The 24,799-nt window shown below is 43.2% G+C and overlaps 1 protein-coding gene across 1 annotated transcript in view; it reads left to right on the forward strand.

Annotated features, from left to right (window-relative positions):
• SHC4 (SHC adaptor protein 4) overlaps positions 1 to 20,528 on the forward strand; it is a 54,018-nt gene extending 33,490 nt beyond the window's left edge. Inside the window, exons 3-11 of the mRNA XM_066635427.1 lie at positions 4,891 to 4,954; positions 6,395 to 6,514; positions 8,455 to 8,508; positions 9,949 to 10,000; positions 14,308 to 14,434; positions 16,431 to 16,551; positions 17,859 to 17,919; positions 18,876 to 19,129; positions 20,388 to 20,528. Coding sequence (XP_066491524.1) covers positions 4,891 to 4,954; positions 6,395 to 6,514; positions 8,455 to 8,508; positions 9,949 to 10,000; positions 14,308 to 14,434; positions 16,431 to 16,551; positions 17,859 to 17,919; positions 18,876 to 19,129; positions 20,388 to 20,528 — 994 coding nt within the window. The remainder of the gene's footprint in view (positions 1 to 4,890; positions 4,955 to 6,394; positions 6,515 to 8,454; positions 8,509 to 9,948; positions 10,001 to 14,307; positions 14,435 to 16,430; positions 16,552 to 17,858; positions 17,920 to 18,875; positions 19,130 to 20,387) is intronic.
• Positions 20,529 to 24,799: the final 4,271 nt, after the last annotated feature.

Here is a 24,799-nt window from a genome sequence, read left to right on the forward strand (position 1 = left end):
TGGGCAGGGCAATACCCCAGGTGGTGGGTGTGGTGATGTACCATCACTCCGCCCCCACTGGTTTTTTGGCTGTAACATATGATAGAACAAAGATAGAACACATTCTGCATGAAATTATGCATTGATTGATATATAACATGATGGTATTCTTCCTCCAAACTGTGATTTTGATCACTAGTGGTGTCACACACAGCCCAGGGTACCGACTTACTGACACCTTATTGCAGCAGTTCTCAAACTTTTAGCACTGGGATCCACTTTTTAGAATGACAATCTGTCCAAGACTTTCCAGAAGTGATGTCATGGTGGAAGTGACATCATCAGGCAAATTAAAATGCTGGTCCAGCCCTGGTCTACCAAGTGAATTTCCTCTGTAGCCTCCCTGCAATAACAGCCCCCCTCCAAAATCAGTAAAGTTTTCAGCCCTACCCAGTGCCCAGTTCAATTTAAGAACTTCTGTTTAAACTTGATCACTGTCAGGATCTACCTGGCCTTGCAAGTATCAAAAAAGTTCACCTATCAGCTGAAGCCTCTGTTTTGATCCTTTTTAGTGGGGGGGGGGGGTGAGGCTGCCTTCTGGAGCACTTGTTTAGCTGCAGGTGCAAAGGATCAGGACCATTCTGGTAGCCTTGCACTCTGCTTCACCTGATCTTCCACACCAGCCAAGGTATGTTTGCTTACTCATGAGTAAACTTCACTGTGAGGCTCAGTTTCACTTTCCATAGGGCTCAATACATTAGTCTGCTTGGAGGAAGGGACTTCCTTCTCAGGTGTTTTTGGGAGCTGCATTCATTGGATCAGGACCATTCTGGTGTCATTGGATTCCTCTCAGCCTGCCCTTTCCGATGGACTAAGGCACGTTTGCCTACTCGCAAGTAAAGGCGCAATATGGCTCACTTTCCATAAGGATTCATGCATTTTTTGTTCTCCGGTTTTTTGGCCATAACTTTTGATAGAAAGGAGATATTTCACTCTGGTTTTTTGCATTGCCTTCCGCTTGAAATTCCACATCCAACGGTATACAATATGATGAGGTTACTCCTAAACACCGCGATTTTAGCGCATCACCCCCTGTGCGCGTCACCCCCCCGTGCACGTCACCCCCCCGTGCTTGTCACCCGGTGAAGCCCGCACCCCCCACACCCCTCTAGCGATGCCACTGCTCCTAGTACAGAGAGACATTGTTTCTCTTCCGCGATCGATTTCTGAGTGGCCTAACATGGAGTCTCAATAGCATGATTTTGCCAGTTCACAAGAGCTGGTTACGTTCAATCTGTGTACAGGATTTGGAGTTATCTTTGGATAAATGGTGATCCCTCATCCTTCTTCGCCTATAAACAGGGTCGGCCGTAGACCAAATGGTGCCTCAGGCAAGGAGTGTCTTCAGCACCCCCACCATTTATTCAACTTTTGAATGCCTTATTCTTCATTGTACAGTATTTGTAGTCCCCTTTAATTACTTTAATGCGTGGCCTTCAGGCGTGAGCTGTCCCAGTCATATAAAGCGATGAATTTGCATGCTCAGGCCTGTAAATTTGTATTTATTTATGCTTGTAGAAGCAGATAAATACAAATTTGTTTGCTTTAAGCTAACAGATGCTTTAAAATTTTAAGAGTAATGGAAGTGCCTGGCACTTCCCAAGCCCAGCACCCAAGGTGGTCTCTTGCTCCTAAATCTGACCTTGCCTATGAGGAATATGTTAAGGTTATGTTAAGGTGCCCTCCAAAACTTATTGCTGAGCCCCCGAGAACACCACTGATTACTTGTTGAGCTGCCCTATTTGTATGATTTTTCTTAAGGCAATGACATTAGTTAGAAAAGCTTCTTGCTGACACTACTTTTGGGGCCAGATCAACAAAAAATGAAATTTCTGTTAGCAATAACAGATGCATAACTGAACAAGTGACTTAGGGCACAACCCTAACCCCTTATGTCAGTGCTTTCCAGCACTGGCATAGCAGTGCCAATGAGACAGGTGCTGCTTCCTGCAGTTGGGTGTCACTCACGGAGGCCTCCTCAGAGTAAGGGAATGTTTGTTCCCTTACCTTGGAGCTGCATTGCCCTTATGTCAGTGCTGGAAAGCACTGACATAAGGGGTTAGGATTACGCCCTTAAATTGCTTTTGCAATGGAGCAGCTGTACCAAAGTTTATACACATACACACACTGGAACCTGGGTGGTGCCAGATTATAAAATATGCTGGACTGTTGGTAAGGGTATGTGTACATATGTGTGCTTGTTTTTGTGTATGTACATACACACATTACACACACACAACACCTATCATGCATGCTGCCCTGGCCCTCTCTCTTCCTGCCCTCTTGATCTAGCATGTATGTCACTATAGTGATGGGGTTGCTATTTACAATGCTCCAAGCTGTCCAGTTTGTCCCCATGTGGCTTCCATAGCTACCTGCATCTGCATAGGGGCCAGTGAGTTTGGGAGTCTGGTCTCAAGCTGAAAGCACTTTGAGCAAGATTTTGATAGCTGAGCCATAGGGAGGGCTGAATCATCATCACATGCCGGACATTTAGAATTATACTGTATGTAGCGCTTCCATTTTATGCATAAGACCCACACTGAAAACTGAAGTTGCCATATAGGATAAGACAGAGCCACTGAGGGGAATTTTATCAGGGGGTACAAAGTTTCTTTTGGGCCCCATCCCTTCAAATATAAGTTTTGGCCTAATCCTATCCAATTGGGCACCGAGGCAGCTGCAGTACAGCCCCGAGTTCCCCAGTGCAGGATGCAGCGCGTGCCCCATTAGCACAGCTGCATCAGCCCTAGAAAGTTGGATAGGACTAGGTCCTCAGTTGCCCAGGCCCTCTTTTTTGGCTCCCTTTCTTTTGACCCCAGGCCCAGGTACAATGTACCCCCCTGAACCCACCTTCTCAGAAGCCCTTAGTTAAGAGGGTTATGATGACCAGTGGGCATTGGTGATGTCTTCCAACTCTATTAAAATGTTGCAACTTTGCAATGTTGTATTCATGGTAATACTATTGTTGCAATAAGTCCTTTGATTTAATTTGTTCCCTGAAATGAGTGTATTCAATTTGCAAATCTTCACGGGTGTTTATCCATGTACTTGATCATGGCTGCTGTGCCGTCCTTATGCTGTTTTCAAAATGTGTAAAGGTTGTAAAGAGAGAAGATTCTCATACATGCACATTAAACAGATTCCAAAGACTGCGTTTTCCAACTACATTCAGACTCTGGCTATTTGGAAGCATGGCGTTGATGGTGACCTTTGGCAAACTTCTTTTTTCCTGAACGACTGTGATGAGGATAATTAAAGGCTACATTGCATGCCAAAACAGAGAATCTGACTGATCTTATATCAGAAGTTTCTTTGTTGAGTCATGGGGATTGGGGGAAATGCTGCATGCTATTTGACTATAGGATGTGTCATTTGCCTGTCTTTGATGTAAGCCATCAAGCACCACAAGTACTTTATTAGCCATCTGCTTTATTTCCGCTAGTATCTTTAAAAGAGAGGAAGATGTACATTGAAAGTGGGGTGGAAAGGAAATCTTATTAGAAGTTTAGAATGGGTTTTTTCTTCAACATACACTGTGTCTTCCCAACAAATCTTTAAGGCATCTTACAATCAGTCCTATTTTTTTTTAATCTTCAAAATGCCCCTGCCAGATAGACGAGGCTTAGAGAAATGGTCGCCAAACTTTCAGAGGTCATGGTGCCCTGTAGCTTCTTCAGCCAGGCACTTACATCTTGGATCTTGCAAAATTTTGCAAGATCCAAGATGGCAATGCCCAAATCTCACAAGATTTCACGAGATCCAAGGAGGTAGCACCCGGGAAAACAGATAGGAGGGGCCACCGGGGACAACCCACGGCACCCCTGTGAGTGTACTGCAATACCCTAAGGCAGCCATTTTCAGCCACTGTGCCATGGCACACTGGTGTGCTGTGGATGGTCTGCAGGTGTGCCAGGGAGTTTGGGGGAGGATCATTTGTTAGTAGGGCCACTGGGGGATGCGAGCCCCTGCTGACAGTGTGGTGTACCTTGTCAATTGTCAAAAAAACTGATGGTGTGCCTTGACCATTTTAGTGCCTTATCAGTGTGCCGTGAGTTGAAAAAGGTTGAAAATCACTGCCCTAAGGCATTGCGATACACACTTTGGGATTCCTTGGCTTGGAGCGATTTGGCCAAGCCCACAAGGAAGCTGCCTTTCTTAAAGAGGGAACTAAGCCTGTGGATCCTACACCTAAGACTACCGCCCTTGCCATTACACTACCCTGGTTCTACAAGAAGAAATACACTATGAAATTGGCCCTTATTGGAAATATTCTGAATTGAGAAGGAATCCAATCGAGCTCCAGGAGAGTTTATTACTGGCTATGCTGACTGTGCTGTCTCATCTCTCTCTCTTTTCTGCAACTAGGTAAAAAGGAAATGACACAACCAACATTTAGTTTATTTGCTTAAAGTCTGGAGTTATGCAACAGGCACACACTGTGGGGCAGGGGGAGTTTGTTTGATTTTCCTTCTTGTGCCAGAATGTCTTGAACCAGCCTCTTCTGTGTTGTTTTACCTCGCACCCCGCAACTTCAGGATGCAGTAGTCATGTGCTTGCGAGAAGCAAGTGACCATGTTCCAGGGTGGCAGAGTACATTTCTTTGCTTCATTAGCACCTGCTACAGCATTGCCATATGGGACAAATGCCCCACTTGCCCGTAGGAAAGATAACCCCTTGTAGGCTGTGAGCAGCCATTTCCTGCAACTTGTTCAATGGAATCGAGACTGACTTACAACTCCAGAAGAATTGTTCTTCATCTAAAACTGAGACTATGTTACTAATAAGTCACAGGTCAAACATGGGACATTGGTAAATACTCAGTGGTTTCTGTTTTGTTTTTTTTTAAAGGGAAGCAATAAGTCGGTTGTGTGAAGCAGTGCCAGGAACGCATGGAGCCGTAAAAAAGCGGAAGGTAAATAGGAGACACTTGGTGGGTTTGTATCTCTTTTTGTGTTGCTCTTCCTTCACTGATCAGTGGGAAGAACCAGATTAGTCTGTTCTTAGTCTGGTCTACAGGGTCTCTCTCTTGGTGGTGAGAGCGCTGGTGCTTTGCATGTTTTGTAATATCTGTTTATTTTTTAAAAATATGACATTTTAGCAGGGAGCGAGAAAATAGACGCACAGGCTAGTTCCAAGGATCATCTAAAGCAACAGCAGTATTTCTGGAGAGGGCGCCTACCAGCCACCTCCTAAAACTTCAATTGCATTGTTTTTCCGTGGCCAGATTCCAACTGTACATCCTCTTATTTTCAGCTACAGTATTTAGTTCAGTATTACCTAACTGAGCAGGTGGAACTTTGAATAGCTGCTGTCATAAGAACATAAGAACAGCCCCACTTGATCAGGCCATAGGCCCATCTAGTCCAGCTTCCTGTATCTCACAGCGGCCCACCAAATGCCCCAGGGAGCACACCAGATAACAAGAGACCTCATCCTGGTGCCCTCCCTTGCATCTGGCCTTCTGTCAGCCAAAGGCCAGTTATTTGTATGCCATAGAGTTCAAAAAACAAAAAAAATCTGGAACAACAGCACAATCCTTTGCATATTTACTCAGAAGTAAGTCCCGCTGTGCTCACTGGGGCTTACTACCAAGAAAATAGTGCATGGGAATGCAGCCGGAAAGGGCTATTTTGCATACCATGGTTATAATACAGTATCCTGTTTATGACTGCTTTTCATTAGTTATGTAGGGTGATCCAAGCACTTTGCCAAGGAATGTACATGATCAAGTGGAAATAAATTCTCTTAAGCAATAGTGTTTGCACCTATTTAAATCTATCCAGTATTTGGGAAGCAGCCACAAGCAATGCTGAAGTGGCATTTACCATAGCTTATATTCTTTGACAGCCATCCCCACAGAATTAAGATAATTGATTATACCACACTTTTCAGACATATTTCTTCTTGGGATCATCTTCATCTGGGGACATCCAAGACTTGACCTTTCCTGCATCTGTTGGAGTATCTCCGGGTGTCTCCATTACAGCCAAATATGTCACCCCACAAATCAGGCTGGTCTTGGAAACCCCCACTATTTTCCGCACTTAGGCCTTCCCTGTCTATCCCTGGGTCCCAGTGAGCGCCAGCATTATTGCCTTTTGGAAGCAAAGTAATTTTGCATCATCCAAATGATCATACATTTGAAATATGTAAGATACCTCCATTTACATCCATAGTTGTTTCCAGTTCATTAATTGCTACCATGCCTGTTTTTCAGGTGTAGGTGTAAAAGCCTGCACAGTTCATCTAACAGTGTTTGGTGTACATATTGAATGACCCAGTTGTAGTGAACTTGGTTTCCTGTTTGCTAATGAAACACTAAGACTAACCAATGGGCATGTTGATCTTCCAGCCTCCAGCTAAATTTCTATCTCCTGTCCTTGGGAAAAGTAACCTTCAGTTTTCTGGCATGAATATAAAATTGACCATCTCAACAACCAGTCTGACTCTAGTGAATGTTGAGACGCTGCAGGTAAGCTGTTTCACCTCCACCCCACCCCCGTTCTTTGCCTCTGTGCCACATTTATTTTATTCAGTCAGTACAAAGATATTTTGACAAAGACATCCAGTCTCAAGTATTGCTTTGCAAATGTCTGGTTTTGAAATACTCTGGCAAACTTCAGGGTGGAGTTTTATCATCGAATGTGCTTCAGAGCTACCATAGTTAATGGTGTTGCAAATTGTTATTAAGAATATTTAATATATAGAGAGCACTTTGCTACATCTCTAAACTACTTCACACAAATTATGACAACAGACATGCAAGGTTGTTTGGTATTATTGGTACAAAAGGAGAGTACAAATGAACGTTTAATGCTATTCACTGAAGGTCAGACGATTAGATCTTATGTGAGAGTTTCACAATTTTGTCTTTTTTGAAAAGTATCCAGGGGGAGGAGCAATTTGGATTAAGGCTTCAATGCAAGGGGGAAGGACCTAAGTATTTGCCCCTGCAGCACTTCCCCAATTCAGTCTGCCCACAGTCAACCACAGAGGGGGAAAAAAGTATCCTCTGTAGTTAATAGGAGCTTTAGGTTCAATTTAAGTGAATGAATCAGTAAGGGGCAAAGCATTCCATGCCCCAGGCCCTTAATCCAAATCAGGGCTCCAACATCTGCTTTTTGAAAAAGTCATTGGGAGTCCAATCATGGAACTGCCTCATTAAATGGGGTTTTGACTCTGTAGTTGAAGTGAGACTTGAACCAGAGATTTCCTGACTTCCTGCTCATTCTTTCAGTTGCTATGATACACCCTGTATGCCACTGGTGGCCAACCATTTTGCCAAGTGTGGGCCCAATCCTATCCAGTTTTCCAGGGTTGGTGCAGCTGTACCAATGGGACATGTGCTGCATCCTGCAATGGGGTGGGGGACAGTCACAGAGACCTCCTCAAGGTATGGCAACATATGTTCCTTACCTCAGGGCTGCATTGAGGCTGCACTGGTGCTGGAAATTTGGATTGGATTGGGCCCTGTGTCACTAGTCATTTTTTGAAGTAGAATGATCCGGTGCATGATACGGTATTTATTGAAAATATTTTTTATCGCACCCTGCTACTCAATATAGACTGCTATTACAAATCAGTAAAAATGACATAAAAGATAGCAATACAAGGTGAAGAATGAAACAGATGAACAGATGCAGCAATAAAACAGTGTTGTTAAGAATCAGATTAAACAGATCAAAGTTCAGTGTTGTTAAAAGAACAGTATATATGTAGCCCCCTGGGCCATGGATGCTTTAGAGACCAAAACTGTATTGTCTACTAAATAGCAATAATAGAAAAGAGGCAGGTGGAAGTACATGTGAAAGGGGGTATATCTCAGTGGTAGACCACCTTCTTTGAATGCAGAAGGTTTCAGGGTCAATCTCTGACATTTCCAGGTGGGGTTGGAAAACACCCTTGTCTGAAAATCTCAAGTGCCACTGCTAGGCAGCATAAGCTATACCAACCCAGATGTGTCAATGGCCTAATTCAATATAGGGCAACTTTGTATGTCTATGCTGTAACCAGGTCTTCTTGCTCCTGTTCCATTGTGAGCGCAATCCTAACCCCTTATGTCAGTTATTTCCAGCACTGGCATAGCAGTGCCTATGGGACGTGTGCTTCATCCTGCAGTTGAGTGTCATTGATGGAGGCCTCGTTAAAGTAAGGGAATGTTTGTTCCCTTATCTCAGAGCTACATTGCCCTTATGTCAGTGCTGGAAAGCACTGACGTAAAGGGTTGGGATTGTGTCCTGTGCCACTTAATTCAATTGCGCATAACACAAGTTCGCCACCCATGACAGATACGTTATGCTTGTTTCATAAATCAGTTGCAACCTGGTAGTAAGCAATTGCTAAGTGCTAATGTTGAATGATTGTTTCTAAAAGTACAGCACATGGGTGTAATGACTCTGTTCTGATTTCCAGATTATTGCCAACCACCACATGCAGTCTATTTCATTTGCCTCTGGAGGGGATCCTGTGAGTAAAGACTTCTAAATATAAAGAAAATGTTCTAACCTGCCAGTTGTCTTGCTTCACTTATGGCCCATGTTCAAGTTAAATTGCTCTCCATATTTTTTATTCTTCCCGAGAGAAATAGCTCTTAGCTTTTCACATAGATACTCCTAGGTTCAATCACCAGCATCTCTAGTTAAAGGATATCAGGTAGCAAGACTGGGAAAGTGTTTTGCTCACAACCTTGGAGAGCTGTTGGCAATTGAAAAGGTTGATACTGGGCAAGTTGGATCAATCATCTGACTTGGTATAAGACAACTTCCTTGTGCTGTTCACAGATTGATTTAACCAGATAGTGGTGGTGGCAATAGGGTTGGTGAGAGATTGAACAATCAGTAGATATTTAGAGGATTCTCTGTCCATCCTTCTTGAGGTGTGGCAACCGGAACTGGACATGGTTTTCCAAATATTGGCCACATCTAAGACTTGTGGAGGGACATTACAATATTAGCATTCTTGATCCCTTTCCTAGCTACCCCTATCAAGGAATTTTCCTTCTTTACCACCGCCACACACTGGGTTGATATTTTCATTGATCCACAATGACCCAAAGATCTTTTTCTTGGTTCATCGCCAACAGCATAGACTTCATTGGTGTATATGTGAAGTTGCAATTTTTGGCTTCAGTGTACACCATTTAACACTTATTGATCCTGAACTGCATATAGTTGCCCATTCACCGAGCTTGGAGCCATCCTTTTGGAGCACAACACAATTTGCTTTGATTTTTACCACCAAATAGCTTGGTATCAGCATACTTGGCAACTTTGCTGTTTACCCTCAACTCCAGTCATTTCTGAACAAATTGAAAAGCACCAGTCCCAGTACAGATCCTTGATGACTTCTGAAAATGGCCTTTGAAAGATTGAGGCCCTTGCTGCAGGAATGCTTGCAACAGTTCTGAGTGCCTGTGAGGAAGGTGCAGGAGAAGGTATTGTGGCAGCAAGGCGATGTCCTCGCTGCCGCAGTCCCTTCTCCTGCACCCCTTCGGTGCTTTGGGCAGGGAGACACAGTGGGCTGGCTGGCTCTGACCCTGCCTTGGAATCCACTGTTAGAGTGCAGGTTGGTACTCCTAAAGGTGTGGTACGTGGGGCAATGTACCCTCCTGTTCCCCCTTAGCTACACCACTGATTGACCCTCTCAGATAATTCCAGAAGGCAGGACTTAACCATGCTGGCTCTCCTCCAGCAAGGTTTTTTCTGCTTGTTCTCCCTCTTCTTTTTACTATCTAGTCTGCTTTCCTTGAGAGGTAAAAAAGGTCTGCTAGAAAATAGACTGTGCCATTTCAGTATTGCAGAATACCAAGCTGAATTATGGGATAGGGTTTAGTTATTGCAGGCTCAACTTTGTGGTGGCATAAGCTCATTCAGTAAGATTTGTTTCCCTTTTTGTGTGTGTGTTTAGGATACAACAGATTATGTCGCTTATGTTGCAAAAGATCCCGTGAATCAAAGAGGTAGGTACAATAATCACCAGTAAAGCTATATGTATAATGGAATTTCTGCTCATTGGGTAGCCTCTTAGCCTCACCTATCTCACAAGGTTGTTGAGAGGCTAACATTCCATTTTAGAAAAAGGGCAGGCTACAAAGGCAGCCATTAAATACTGTCTATAATACTTTGTGTAGTATGAACAGCTTTGGTCCTGTCATAAGATAGTTGCTCCCAGAGGAAAATTTGAGGTGTTAAGAGCCCAATCCTATACATGTCTACTTGGAAGTAAGTTCCATCATAGTTAGTGGGGCTTACTCCCAGGTAAGGGTGGATAGGATTGTAGCCTAGGTGTGGGAAATTGTCAGTTATTGTTTTTCTGGTATTGTTATTATCTGATATGGCGTCTGGCACATGGGTTTCTTGTCTCAAGCAACTTAGGCTGACAAAATAGGACTTACTTCTGAGTAGACCTGGTTAGGATTGTGCCCTAAAGCTCTTGGCTGGTTCTAAGTGGATGAGGTCCTGGTTCTGGATTGATGAGGATGAACCTGAAACTTTCAGGCAATGCGGTAAGGCCACACCTGGAGTATTGTGTCCAGTTCTGGTTGCTGCATCTCAAAATGGATATAGAGGAAATCAAAAAGGTGCAAAAGAGGGCAACTAAGATGGGCTGGGCTGGGCTGGGCTGGGCTGGGGCTCCTTCCTTATGAGGAAAGGCTACAGCGTTTGGGCCTCTTCAGCCTAGAAAAGAGGCGCCTGAGGGGGGGACATGATTGAGACATACAAAATTATGCAGGGGATGGACAGAGTGGATAGAGAGATGCTCTTTACACTCTCACATAACACCAGAACCAGGGGACATCCACTAAAATTGAGTGTTGGGAGAGTTAGGACAGACAAAAGAAAATGTTTCTTTACTCAGCATGTGGTTGGTCTGTGGAACTCCTTGCCTCAGGATGTGGTGACGGCACCTGGCCTGAATGCCTTTAAAAGGGGATTGGACAAGTTTCTGGAGGAAAAATCCATTACGATGTGTAATGGAGGAAAAATCCATTACAAAAGCCACGATGTGTATGTGCAACCTCCTGATTTTAGAAATGGGCTATGTCAGATGCAAGGGAGGGCACCAGGATGAGGTCTCTTGTTATCTGGTGTGCTCCCTGGGGCATTTGGTGGGGCCGCTGTGAGATACAGGAAGCTGGACTAGATGGGCCTATGACCTGATCCAGTGGGGCTGTTCTTATGTTCTTATGCATGTGCTCCAGCACTGAGCTATGGCCACTCTCTTGAAACCTCCCTGTATAGTGCAGGGATGGGAGTCTTTAAAGTACATGGCATACATTCACTCAACCCTAATCCCTGCCTCCAGTATCCAATAAGATGGTAAGGGCTCAGGGTGGTCAAGTCTCTCCTTCCAGTGCAGCAGTTTCCTTTATTCTGTTCAGCTAATGCTCTCAACTTTCCATAGTTCCTGGAGACCACTGAACCACTGGGCATGTGCAGTCCTCATCAGGCTGGAATATTTTTCTCTAAATTTACAAATTTTTATGTGTACACCCACACATTTGTAAATTAAAAGAAATATTGCTATTTCTGTTGCTTGAGTCAGCCTGGAATAGTAGAGCTGTTCAGAGCTCACAGGATGCGGGCGTGGGGGGGGGGCGGAGGAAGAAAGACACTTTTTTTTCTTTCCCATGCTCCTATAATCTTATCTGATTGTACTATACAGCAATAACTGGCTCAGGGCCCAATCCTATTCAACTTTCCAGCACCAGTGCAGGGAATTAATGTTTCCATACCTTGACTGGTTGTGCGTCAACCAGTGCGGCCCGCACCCCCGCACTCCCCTAACTATGCCACTGTCTATGAGTCCAGAAACTGTTGCTAATTTTCCCCACGCTACCCCAAATACTCTGCTTCCATTAGCTAGAATAACTCTCAATCACATCCAGGACAAATAGCACTGTAGTGAAATAGCGCTAAAGGAAGAGGTGTTATGGGAGGGATTACTGCAGTGGTTCTCAAACTGTGCGCTGTGAGGGAGTTGTAGCAAACTCACAGCAGTGCCATGGGATATCCCTGATGACCTCTTCTTCCTGGCTTTCCAAGGTGCTGTCATCTTGAATTGTGTGAAATCTTGCACGATCCCATCATAGTCAGTGGGGCTTACTCCCAGGAAAGGGTGGATATTGCATGATCCAAGATGTGGCACTTGGGAGAGTCAGGAGGAAGAGGCCTCCACGATAGAAGGGTGCCATGACCATGGTAAGTTTAGGAACTGCTGGATTACTGTATAGCAGAGCTTGAAGTGTTGAAAGTGTTGATTCAGCCATGTGCAGCTGTTCTCAAGAACATGAATGATTAGTAAAGCACACATTTCTGTGATTTTTTTTCACTCATAATGATGTATTTGGCTGTACACAGGTAGAAAAAAATAGTCGTATGAGAAGCAACCTTGAGGCCATTGGCAAATGGGAAAGCCAAGAACAAACAAGAAATCTGTAGTTTTGATCTTTGATAGCCTGCTATTATGTGCTAGAATAGTATCAGAGTGCCCTCTGCTGGCTAAGCTAGGGAGTGTGGCTTGCAATGAATGACTCCAGTTAAAGCTCAGTTTGGTGCTCTGCAAATACTGTACCAAAATGCTGAGTTCTTGTTCTTCGTGTCAGGGTTGGCCTAACAATGAGATCAATTGAAGTGGCTGTTCCAAGTGGGGAGGGGGAAGCAAAGCAGGGCTGCCCTGATAAGGGCTGCCCTGTTCCCTGCATCTGCCCTCTGCCCCCTCCAGTCTGCTGCCCACCAAGCTGCTTCAATTGGCTCTCCAGTCCTCTTCTCGCTTACTGCAAAGATCGGGGTAGTGGCAGCCCACCTCTTCCTCTAGCACTGCAGGAGGAACGGGGGGGGGGGGGAAGCTACTGCTGCTGCTGTTGCCATCACCTCGCCTTTCTCCTTACCTACTCAGCTGCTTCGGAAAGCAGGGCAAGGACAGGCAATCTGGAGCTTGCCCCCTTAGTTTCACCTCCGGCCCCACTTCCTACCTTTGTGCCATCCTGTTTATTTCAAACAGAATGGTGCAGGGGCAGCTCTGTAGCTGAAGTTAAGGGGGGCTGGGGGGCACCCCTGGATTGCCATGCTCTGCCACACTTCTTCTCTCTTTGCTCATCTGTTTATTTTCCTAAATAGGTGGGTGGGTGAGGAAGAGACAGAGGAGGATGGAAGAGCAGTTTTTTCCATGGGGAGTGCCAGGGTGTACACTTGTAGGGACTGCTCCTACTTGTTACCATTATTTAGAAAATTTATATATGGGTGGACCCTTTCTATCTGCAGGTTTGGAAACAGTGGATTTGACTCAGCAGGGGTTCCAAACCCATATAGGGCCCCACCTGACCTCCTGGATGTGACTGAAAGAACCTGGAGGTGTTGGAAAGGCACTTTCCATTTTTGAGGGGTGCTTTCTGAGGCCCAGAGAGGCCGCATGCAACTTGAAGTCCTCTGTGGCCTGGACCTGCAGATTTCTTTATCTGTGGGTTTCGGTATCTGCAGGGGGTGCTGGAAAGAATAATGAGAGGCAGCTGTACCAATTTACAGCAAATAGTTCTCAAAATAGTTTACACAGCATAACGAATGAGAAAATTGCTTCCTATCCTAAAGAGGTTCAGAATCTGAAAAGAAAACTGAGGTTGCCACAACTAAATCTTATCCCATAATTCTATTTTTTTAATGCAATTCTAAACCTGGGAGTGTCACTGAATACTTCTGAGTAAACATATATAGGTTTGTGCTAGTAGTCACTTTTCCCAGACTAGTTATATATAGTTATATATATATTTACACACACTTTTCCCAGACCAGTATAGTTATATATATTTCAAGATCATCACTGTATGACAAGGAACAGAGTTCTTGTTTATTTGTTTATTACTCCCCTCTTGCATTGTTGTAAGTTACTGATCTTACAGTGTAATCCTGTATCCTGAGTGTATCTACTCAGAAATAAGTTCTGTTGTGTTCAATGGGGCTTACTCCCAGGAACGTGTGTGTAAGATTGCAGCCTTAATCATTATCAGTGAGAGGGCTAAATTGTTTTGATAGCTACGATAGCTTTTGGAATATATATGAACCAGCCGTCTAATGTGAGTTGAACTAGAAAATGCTGGAAGTAGATGGTGTAGTCCGTGCCTAATTCTTTCCAACTTCGTATTCTCTCTTCTTGTTTTTATTCAGTGGGGCTTGTACCTGCAGTGTACGTCTTGATTATTGGGACTGTTACACTGTATAATGTATGAAACCCATTCCTTTGTTTTCAACAATTATTTCCCATTCTTTTTAGCGTGCCACATATTGGAATGCCCCAGTGGAATTGCCCAGGAAGTCATAAATACCATTGGACAAGCTTTTGAACTCCGGTTCAAACAGTATTTGAAGAACCCTTCTGCTTTGATTGCTTCCAATGAAAGGTCAGCATGGTGTTTTCAAATACTCTGAACACAGCTTTCTGTAGTCCTATATGACCTAATATACTTTCTCTTCATTCAGAGTGCGATACCATTCAGAGCGCGGTACCATAGTCTTTCGAGACTGAAGGTTGCCAGCATGACTCTCTCTCTTTGCTCCAGACTTCATCACTGTCCCTGAAACCTACTTCCCAACTTGTGTTTCACTCTTTTACTTAGTCCTTCTTCTCCTGGGAATTGTTTCTATTGTCAAACTGCTCTCGCTGTTAAGACATTTCTCCTAGTGGTTCAACCAAAACCTGCCCTCCTATAACTTAAGTCCATCTTGTAATGCCCTCTGGGGCAGCAGAAAACTTATCTTTGTTCTCTTCTGTGTGATGGCCCATGAGTTATTTGAAAAACCCAATCATGTTGCTTACCCACCTATTCTGTGCCCTGGTCTTCTCCTTCCCCAGGTGAAACATACTCAGGTCCAACATAGGGGTTGTATTCTAGACCCCTGAACATCTTTGTCTTCCTCTGCACTCATTTCAGTTTGCCTACATCTTTCTCAACATGAGGCACTGAGAAACTGCTAGGCTCAGTAACTAGACAATACTCAGCTAATTGGAACAGTGGTCTGACTCTGTACAAGTCAGTGCCATATTTTAATATGTTGATTGCTATATCCCATTGCTCAGTACATGGAGTTGAACAGATGGAAGATGTCTTCCATATATGGCTGTATAAATGTGTGGCCTGCTCTCTAGCTACTATGAATCACATAATTAAATTCTTGAGTAATACACCATAACCAGACTGCTTGATCTGTATCTCTTTTCTTGTTCCTCTTATCAAATTATGTTTTTGTTATAAATGGAAAAAGTTAGATTCAGCAAAAGCTTTTATTTTATTTTTGTAAGAGATACAGCGACAAGGGGAAAAAGAACTATATTTTTGTGGATTTGCTTGCTGCAAGTGGAATCCATTAATACTTTGCAACAAATGTCCACAACTAGTAGGAGTGAGGTAGAACTTGAACCTAGGCTCAGTACAGGGGCTTTCTTGGGGGGTGCATAGCCCCCCCAAACTGTTGTGCCAGTGGGAAAGGGTGTCTGCTGGAATAGCGAGCAGCCCAAGCTTGGCCTTGAACCCAGGTCCACCCAGCAGGTAGATCTGGGCTGTAAAGTCCTGGCGGGAGCCCAGGTCTACCCACCTAGCAAACCTCGACCATGGTAACCAGTTCAACCAGTAGCCCAGGTCTACCAACCTAGAAGAGGTGGCTCCAAAGGGCAGTCAGAATGGGAGCCGAGGCTTATGTGGCAGGTAGATCTGGGCTCCAAGTCCTGGTAGGAGCCCAGGTCTACCCACCTAGCAAACCTTGGCCATGGAGGCCAAAGTTCAACTGGGATCCCAGGTCTGCCTGCTGGCTTGACCTGGACTCTGAAGTTAAGGTAGTGCTCATGGTTCCTCCCTGAACACTGGATTCGCTCCTGGCTCAATAAGGCATAGCCCCAAAATTAGTTTTCAGTGCCTACCTAGCAGATTTAAGAGTTAATGGTAACAAGAATGGTCATATGCAACGTACATTTATGTTAACACAGAGCAATCAAAGCTATTCTCCCACATCTGTGAATTCCAGGACAGATTATGTAGCTTCCATCTTTCTTTTAATGAATTAACCACTATCTGGTGATATACTAATTTTTAGTTTCCCATTCCAGTCTGAAGAGAGTGCCCTTTGGGTGGCTTATGGGAGGTGCTATGGATCACCTGCTTCCATGCATCTAGGAGAACATTTAAAGGGTGCCAAACTACTTATGATCTACTTGGAGCATGCAATCACAAGCTCCAGGCAATGATATTAAAATTTCCAACATTCACAGGTGGTCACAACATGCCAAATACCAATCTCCATGCAAGTGTCTTGTTTACTCCACTGGCTTTGTACCCCACTCTGAAGAGCGATATTCTCATTTACGGTAAATTAATATAGTGTGTGTTGGTTAATTTTATACAGGGAGGTGGTGAATTTGGCTGAATCCACATGGAATATTCAGGACAAAGAGGACCATGAATACTATAATGAAATCCCAGGGAAAGAGCCTCCTGCAGGTGGACTGTTAGATGCCCGGCTGAAGGTGCCCACAGAACAACGAACCAATTGCCCCATGCACTGTGAACAGCAATACTGTCCAGTAAGTGTGTTATCTTGGTAAATGGAATGGCTCAACAATCTGCCTTGTGTTGAACATTGTCTGTAAAAGGAGCAGGTTTTACAATGGCTTAAATAACTAGAGCTACAAGCCTGAGTCATAAGATCAAATGCACGGGTCATTTATTTCTGTATTAAAGGTCCAACAGAGGCTAGCCAGATGTTTCTGGAAAACTCACAAGCAGGGCATGAAAGCAATTGTCATTGCTTTATTGTTTAACTCCAATACTGAGAGGTATGCTGAACACGGTAGTTGCAGAGTCACCTGTACATTTGCAGAGTTATCTGTACGTTGCTGTCCCATCACTTGGGAATCTGGAGGTGAATAAAGGAACCACAACTGAGAAAATACATTTAGCTAGGGAAAAAGTCTAGCTAGTCTGTGTTAAGATTTGCTTTTATTTGCCTCTAATATCAGGATTCCCCCCTTTTTTCCTAAATATGTGCCTGCTTGTCCTAATTTTCCCTTTTACTCATTATTTCCTCTTAATAAACTACATTTATTTTTGAAAACTCACTAGCCTGTTTCAATCATACCAGACCAGAAAGCTACTGCCTGTCATTTTCTAATAGAGATCTTGTGACTGTTGCCACAACATTGTTCAGGTGTTGAGGAGCTGGATTCGGTCAGATTAACTGGCTCCTGGCTATTTTTTTTATTACCCAGCATGCATGCTAGATTACCCTTCCTGCCAGATGGAAGGGTGCCCCTCTCTTTTGTTTTTGTCCTCCCTGGTGGTAGCAGCTACCTTTCTGTGATTGCTGAGTCTCTGACAAGCATCCCAGAAGGTACTTGAAGGCGCATGGGAAGGTCAGGAGCATGGGCTCTTGCAGCTTTTTTATAATTTTCTCTTTGGTTGTCTGTATGAACTTGGCTTCCTCTGTGTATGGCTGTCACATGGTTGCTTTTTCTGATTTTAAATGATTTTATTGTGTTCCTTTGTGTGTATTTTAATCTGAATGTTGTAGGACACCATGAGTCTGTCTGAGTGGGGTGGGGTGGGGGTGGTTAGTTTTTTAGACAGACAGACAGACAGACAGACAGACAGACAGACAGACAGACAGACAGACAGACATTTCTTTTTGCCATAAGCACACCTCTGAGGATTAATGACTGATAATTTATTAAGACAAATGGCTCAATATTGGGGAAAAAAAAATGAGTTTCAGCTTGACCTGTCTGGATACGATTTGCAATTAACACCCTGCCTGGTTTGTTTGTGCCTCTTTCAGCCTGGGAGTCCAAAATCTATCAATATTTATGAAAACTGCCCAGAGGAGTGCAAGGCTGCAGGTAAGTACCCTGGGTTTTCCTAAGAGCAAATTCACCCATAATCCCCTTGCTGAAACAATGTGTGGAATCAAGACCCACACTGCATGTAGTCCAACTTGCTTGCCTCTTCTTCTTTTGCCCCAGTAGCCAATAATATTTGGCATTTTTGAGTGAATACAGCACTTTTTGATATATTGTCTTGATGTAATCCTTGCAGGATACCCCGCAGGCTAGAAATTGTGCTGAAAATATTAGTTTGGCCCATTTTCCCCCCTTCCTGTCTTGATAGGATATATATGGGGAAAGTCGGTGTTTTACATTTGACTTAATTCTTCTAATAAAATGAAGGAGACGTGTCTGTTGCCATTAATTGCAGATCACTGTAGCAAACAAGGGCAGACAGCAAAGAAAGACATTCCGTTGCTGAAAAATGCAAGCAAAGCGGATCTTTTTGATGATCCACGATACATCAATACCCAGAGTTTACAACCCACACCTTGTACTACCAGAAACTTCTCATCAGTACAGATCTGTGGAAGCCCGTTACATCATTCAAGTATGTTCATATATCAACAGTAGATTTCTCAGGGCTTTGAAATAAAGGTCTGCCAAAGTAATTTAGGACAATAAGGACCAGTTCTAGCCATGAACCTCAAGATGGGCAATGCCAAATTTAGAAAGAATGAAGTGGGTGAATGCTGAAGAAGGTTGAATCTGGTGGGCTTTGGCCTGATCTACAAGGCACTGGGCAAGCAGGCAAAACTGTGGCATTAAGCTGCTGTGCAACACATAGGATTGTAACCCTAATGGGGAGCCATGGCCAATGGCCCAGTAGGTCAAGGGAGCTGCCAGTTGAAAAAGTTTGGGAACCACTGATTTAGAGCATGGCATTACTGTTTGTTTTCTGCATATTGGACCCACCAGTTTTTATGCACATTATAATGCAGATCTATATATTTTCTTTTGATTCATTTCAGAATCATTGGACACTCTTGATCAGAACCTTTCCAGCAACATGGAAGGTCCAAGAGGTGTTGCAGGCATAAAGCAGCAACTGTGGAATGAAGAATGTTTCCATGGAAAGTTAACCAGGAAAGCAGCCGAGAACCTCCTAGTGAACGATGGAGATTTTTTGGTGCGGGAAAGTGCAACGTCACCTGGCCAATATGTTCTGAGTGGGTTGCAAGGAGGACAAGCAAAACATCTGTTGTTGGTGGATCCTGAAGGCAAGGTAGGAGCAATCAACTAATGGGAAACAGATGATAACTTTGTTTGAGAAAGGAAAAGTAATAACCCATGAACTGATGCTACCAAAACTGAAATTGTAGAGACATAGCGCCCCCTAACGTGTGCAGTGAATAGGGTTAATGAGAATTACAGGAGATTTTACAGGCAGAAGAGGATATAAAGGAGTTCAATCTGAACATTTAGGTTAGATAAAGACAGCCTCAAACAAAAGTACAGTTTGTGCATCAGAGCTACAATTTCCCTGGCATCCATCCATCCATCTCTCTCTCTCTCTCTCTCTCCCCCCCCCCCGAATGGTTATCCACTCAAAGCATTTGTTTGGCACTGTTTAAAATACAAATGCAAGGTTCTTACACTGCTGTTTTTGCACATTGAAGTTGTGGAGAAGGGGGCTGGGCTGACCCACCTGCCAGTCATGATGAAACAGTCACCTTAGGTGGCAGGCGGGAAAGCTGATGAACTGAGGAGGGGTACCCCATGCCTGCTCACTATCTCCACCAACTATCCATCCAACCTCTGCTGGACCAGATGCTTCCTTTCCTGCCCCCCCCAAACCTCTGGGGAACAATTAGGAAGAGGAGGTGGCTGTTGCTGATCTCTACAGACTCTCCAACTGGCAGGAGCAGCTGCTGCTACCACTCCTTCCCTTTCCTGATAGTTCTTCTGTTTCTTGGGTGGCAACCACGATCCCTTCCCCTTCCTGATAATTCTCCAGAGTCTGCAACTGGGAAGAGGAAGGGATGGTGGTGGTTGTTCCTGCCAACCAGGAACTGGTTAACTATTTGGCTATTACTGCTGTCTTTACTGCCCCTTCCTGATAATTCCCCAGAGCTTGGGGAATGATTGGGAAGAGAGTGTTTGCACGCACGCACGCACCCCTCTACGCACGCACGCACACACGCACCTGAGTGGCAGGTAGAATCATTCATCAGGTGCTGCGGACTTGGGCTAGCCAAGATAGTGGGGCTTTGACTCAGATACAGAGACTGGCCAATCAGTGCTGTGCAATCCAACTGCTACTTAAATGGAAACACAGGCTTCTCCTGAATCTGATCCAGGATCATGTACTAAGTGTTTCATAAATAGAAACTTCTCTTGTTTTTAAACTTGACCACTGTCTGATTCTTTTCTGTGAATAATCTGCCTGGCTGGATTAGTTTGCAGAGCTACTATATTGTACCAGCTCACAAACAATAGTTGAAAATTAATGAGGTTTATTAATTTTTTGCTGCCTTTTCTAGGTGAGAACCAAAGATCATGTATTTGACAGTGTGGGTCATCTTATTCGCTACCACATGGAAAACAAACTGCCAATCATCTCCTCTGGAAGTGAATTAAATCTGAACCAGCCAGTGAGGAAAGGGACTGGGCATCTGCAATAGAACAAATAATGCTATTGGTTCACATCATCCACTAGACAGTTCCTTTGGGTTTTTCCCCCCCAAAAAAACTCCAGTGACTACCTTGAAATTCTTGGTTGCTTTGAAGTCAACTCCACAAAAGAATAGACTGCACCTTGAGATGCTATTACAGAAGATTTCTTTTTGCGTGTGTGTACATAGGCCAATATGTTTATCTACTTGCATCTATACAGTTCCATCTACACAGTACATAATTATACTTTAGCAAAATGAAACTCTGGAGAGAAAGATATTGGGGAGAGATCATGCACCTGAGTCACTTATAAGGGTTTTTGGAATTGGTAAAAATGAAAAAGCACAATCACACCTTCAGAAGTAAAAGCAAAACCGATTTGAAGAAACTGCTGGGATGTTAGTATGTGCCTTGAGAAATATTTATATTGGACTCTTTTTTGAGATAAATTAATTTGTGTAGGTCTTAAAAATGATTGCCAAAAAGGAAAAAAAAGAACCCCCAAGTCAATTTCAGTGGAACATTTTTTTTAAGCTTACACCATGATGTTGTTTGATGGCCATGCTCCATGAACTCACTTGAACTCCACTGAATTCCATGAACTCACTTGCCCATGAGTGACTCTTATCAATTGTAGTGAAACATATTATGGAGAAAGTATGATTAGGAAATGACCAGCGTTTAAAAGAATTCCATACGAATCTCAGCTCACTCTCATCCCCGCCAGATTCATTCGTTATATTTTAGTATAATATATAATTTTTTTTCTACTTACAGGTTGTTTGTTTATGATGGTACGACATTAGCAAAATTTAAACATGTAAATATAATTTTGAAACTGAAGTTGATGAAAAGTTAAATTTAGGGTTGCCACCTTTTAAAGGCTTTTAAAAATTTTAATTAAAAAATATGTATAACAAATACAAAAGACAAACTTAGAAGATGGGAAAAATAGAGGAAAAATAGAGAGAAAACAATTTTCTTCCAAGGTATGGTTCGTTAAATCATGTTCTAATAGAAAACTGAAATTCTATACATACATACATTCTATACATACATACATACAAAAAAAAAAAAAATAACACTGGATAAGAAAAATTAGTTAACAAGTGGGATCACTGTTTACACTAAGAAAGTTCTTCCCTCCAAAGCTGTTGCAGCAGCCAACAGTGATGTATGATCACTTCATAAAATCAGTATTGCTTTGAGGCGCCGAGGTTGTCTTCTCTGCCTTTAACAGCAGCCTGACATGGATTTGACAAAGCTTTTACTGGCAAGCTGAACTGATGGATAAAGCTTCATCTGCAAAATTTCTCCATGTTGGGCTGTTATGAAAGGAGTAGAGAAGCAAACAGGAGCACTCTTAACCAAAAAATGTTGGCAATCTGAATTTTTTAGAGCCTCAAGACATGATGTACTAACATTGCCAATCAGGTGTGTTTCTGGGGTTGTGGTGCCCTGGGGCCATCCCTTGATGTGCTGCCCCTGTGGGAGGCATCTAAAAAACACTTCTGGTTTTTTTGTTGGGGGAGGGGAAACGTGCCTCCAAGTGTCTCAGAACATCCTCCAGATGCAGGGAAACCCATTACACATTATTTTGCCAGGGAACCATTTGAAACAAACCATCTCTTTTAAACTTTTTTTTTTTGGTATGGTGTATATTTTTACTGGCCCCTTTATGTGTGGTTTTTTTCTTTTTTGAGCTGTTGGTTTTATTTGTTCCTAAGCAGCAAAAACATGTTTTATAAATAAACATTAATGCTGCATTGTCAGTATGAAATATTCTGTAAATTAATGTAATTCTGGAACGATTCTATAATTTATGTACGATGAAAGGCAGTAGTGTGTTTTGATTTAGTAGAAGACTGAAATCTCAAGCACACTTGCTAGGGAGCAGTGTCTTACAATGCAACTTACTTCTAAGTAAACATACTTAGGGCCACACTGCACATGGAACTGGGTAGGGATGGGGGGGAGAGTTTTCTCAGGGTACCTTCCTTTTTATATATTAGCACAATACCGCCAAAATCACATTTACAAAAGCTGAACAAATTGTTGGAGCAATAGACTGTGATTCTCTCCTAGGATTTCCCAGCACTAAATATTTGCAGATCACCAATAATGAATGAGTTTAGCTTTTAAAATCATGAACTTTAAAAATAAATTTTGTCTGTGCAAATGTGTTTCACGTCTTTGGTTTCTGCTTTTTTTCAACAACTTCTTTGTTTAGTGGTTCCCAAACCTTTTAGCACCGGGACCCACTTTTTAGAATTTTAAACTATCGGGACCCACCTGAAGTGATGTGATTAACCTGGAAGTGATGTCATGGCCAGAAGTGACACCATCAATTTAGGCTTCATGCCTAAGCTGCAATCAGCCAAAGGACCCATTACCCAGCTGCTTGTGCTGTTATTTTGCATAACTTGGAATTTAAAACATTGCAACTTGAAAGTAAAAGCAGAACACAGACTTGCGTCCTTTTCCAACCACACAGCCTTCCCCCCTTTCCAGTGTCTCATCTTTCCACCTATTCAGGGCAACACACCATGCCTGTGCTTGTCACATTGCCAAGCTAATATCCTTGCCTGTTTCCGAAGTGTCTTGGGAAATGAGACATCTGTGTCATATTATTTCCAGAGAATGCAACTAGAAGCAATTGAGATATTTGTATAAGGATAATATGAATAAAAAGGAGAAAAACCTTATCTCTGTACGTATTTGGATACCAATTTTGGAGCGCTCTGCATTAGGTCTGCTACCCAGACGATTAAGTCTCATGTCAGCAAAGAAATGGACTATCATACTATCAACATGACTGGCTGTTTAAAGGAAGTTTTTAGTAATTTTGAAAGAAAGAATTAACTTAAAGGAAGTTGACACTTTAAATGCCTCTTACGAGTAGATTAGGATGAAGTCCTATGTGTATTGGATGCCTCTAATTAACTCAATTGAGTTTGGTAAGACCTTTGCTGTTAAATAGAGAGCAGGAAGTTGATGTGCCTCAGAATGGTGGAGTTTTGCCTTTGGATGCTTGATGATGTCTACAGTGATTGTAAGATGAAATATTTTTAATTCATCAAACAACACACATTGTTTTGAAATTTTATGGTTGATATACCCAGAGATTTTAATCATGCGTGCTGAATGAGACATCTTGTTGGAAACTGATCTGTTTGAGGCACACTACTGTATAGTCAGAGTGATGTGGGCCTAATTTGTGTGGCATTAATGGGTGGTAGTGTGACCCTAAGGGCCCAATCCTATCCAACTTTCCAGCACTGATGCAGTTGCAATGCAGCCCCAAGGTAAGGGAACAAACAAGCCCGTACCTTGAAGAGGACTCTGGCTTCTTCTTCACTACAGGACACAGTTAACACCCCATTGGCACGGTTGCATTGGTTCTGGATAGGATTGGGCCCTGAGTCATTGGAGGGAAAGTACTGTAGAATGAAAATGAAATCAAGGGTACAGAGTGAGAGGGCAAGTTGGAATCAAGGAATCGGACTTTCCATGTGTGTGTTCTGTTCCTAACAGTGGAATGTGAAATAAATGAATGTGGTGAAATGAATATGTTCTAGACTGGACCACTAAGTTAATAGGTAGAATAATACAGCCGACATTGGACTGACAAGGTCTACAGTGTGATATGTCACAGTAAGATAAGAAGGTAGTGCTTCATTTTTGATAGGAGTGGTTTGGGAATTGTACTTACCGTAGATACTTGCCTATAAGGTGAGAAATTTTTACTAAAAAATCTGGTGTAGATTGTCTCCTTGTCCCATCTGTAAGTCAGGGCAGTTCACTGCTGCCATGGCAGCCAGAAGCCCAGAAAAGCACCCAGCAGGAAGAGGATGAAGAGCAACTGTTGCCATCTCTAAGTTCTCTACTCCTTCCCTCCAGGCTGTATTAGTGCACAGCATGGGGGGGGGGGGTGGCACACAGTACGTAAGTACCTTGTTAATCTCTTCAAAAACAGGGGTGTGACTCATATTCTCTTCCACCCCCCCCTTCAAGCAGGCTCCAGGGCATCAGTCTCCAGGGTAAGCTGCAGCTTCTCCTCACAAGCAACATTTCTCTCTCTCCCCTTGTGATTGGCTCCAGTCCTTCTCAGCATGGGAGAAACGAAGGAAGCGTGCCGCTTGTGCATTTTATAGGCAGCTTGTGCAGAGACGATTGGAAGAAGCATGCAATAAACATGTGAAAAATACATATGAAATGCACCAAGCCTCTTGTCAGCCCAGACATTGCAGCCTTTGACCTAGAGTCCTTCCTTCCATAC

The sequence above is a fragment of the Tiliqua scincoides genome, chromosome 8 (genome assembly GCF_035046505.1).
Source record: "Tiliqua scincoides isolate rTilSci1 chromosome 8, rTilSci1.hap2, whole genome shotgun sequence".
In the NCBI taxonomy this organism is placed as follows: Eukaryota; Metazoa; Chordata; class Lepidosauria; order Squamata; family Scincidae; genus Tiliqua; species Tiliqua scincoides.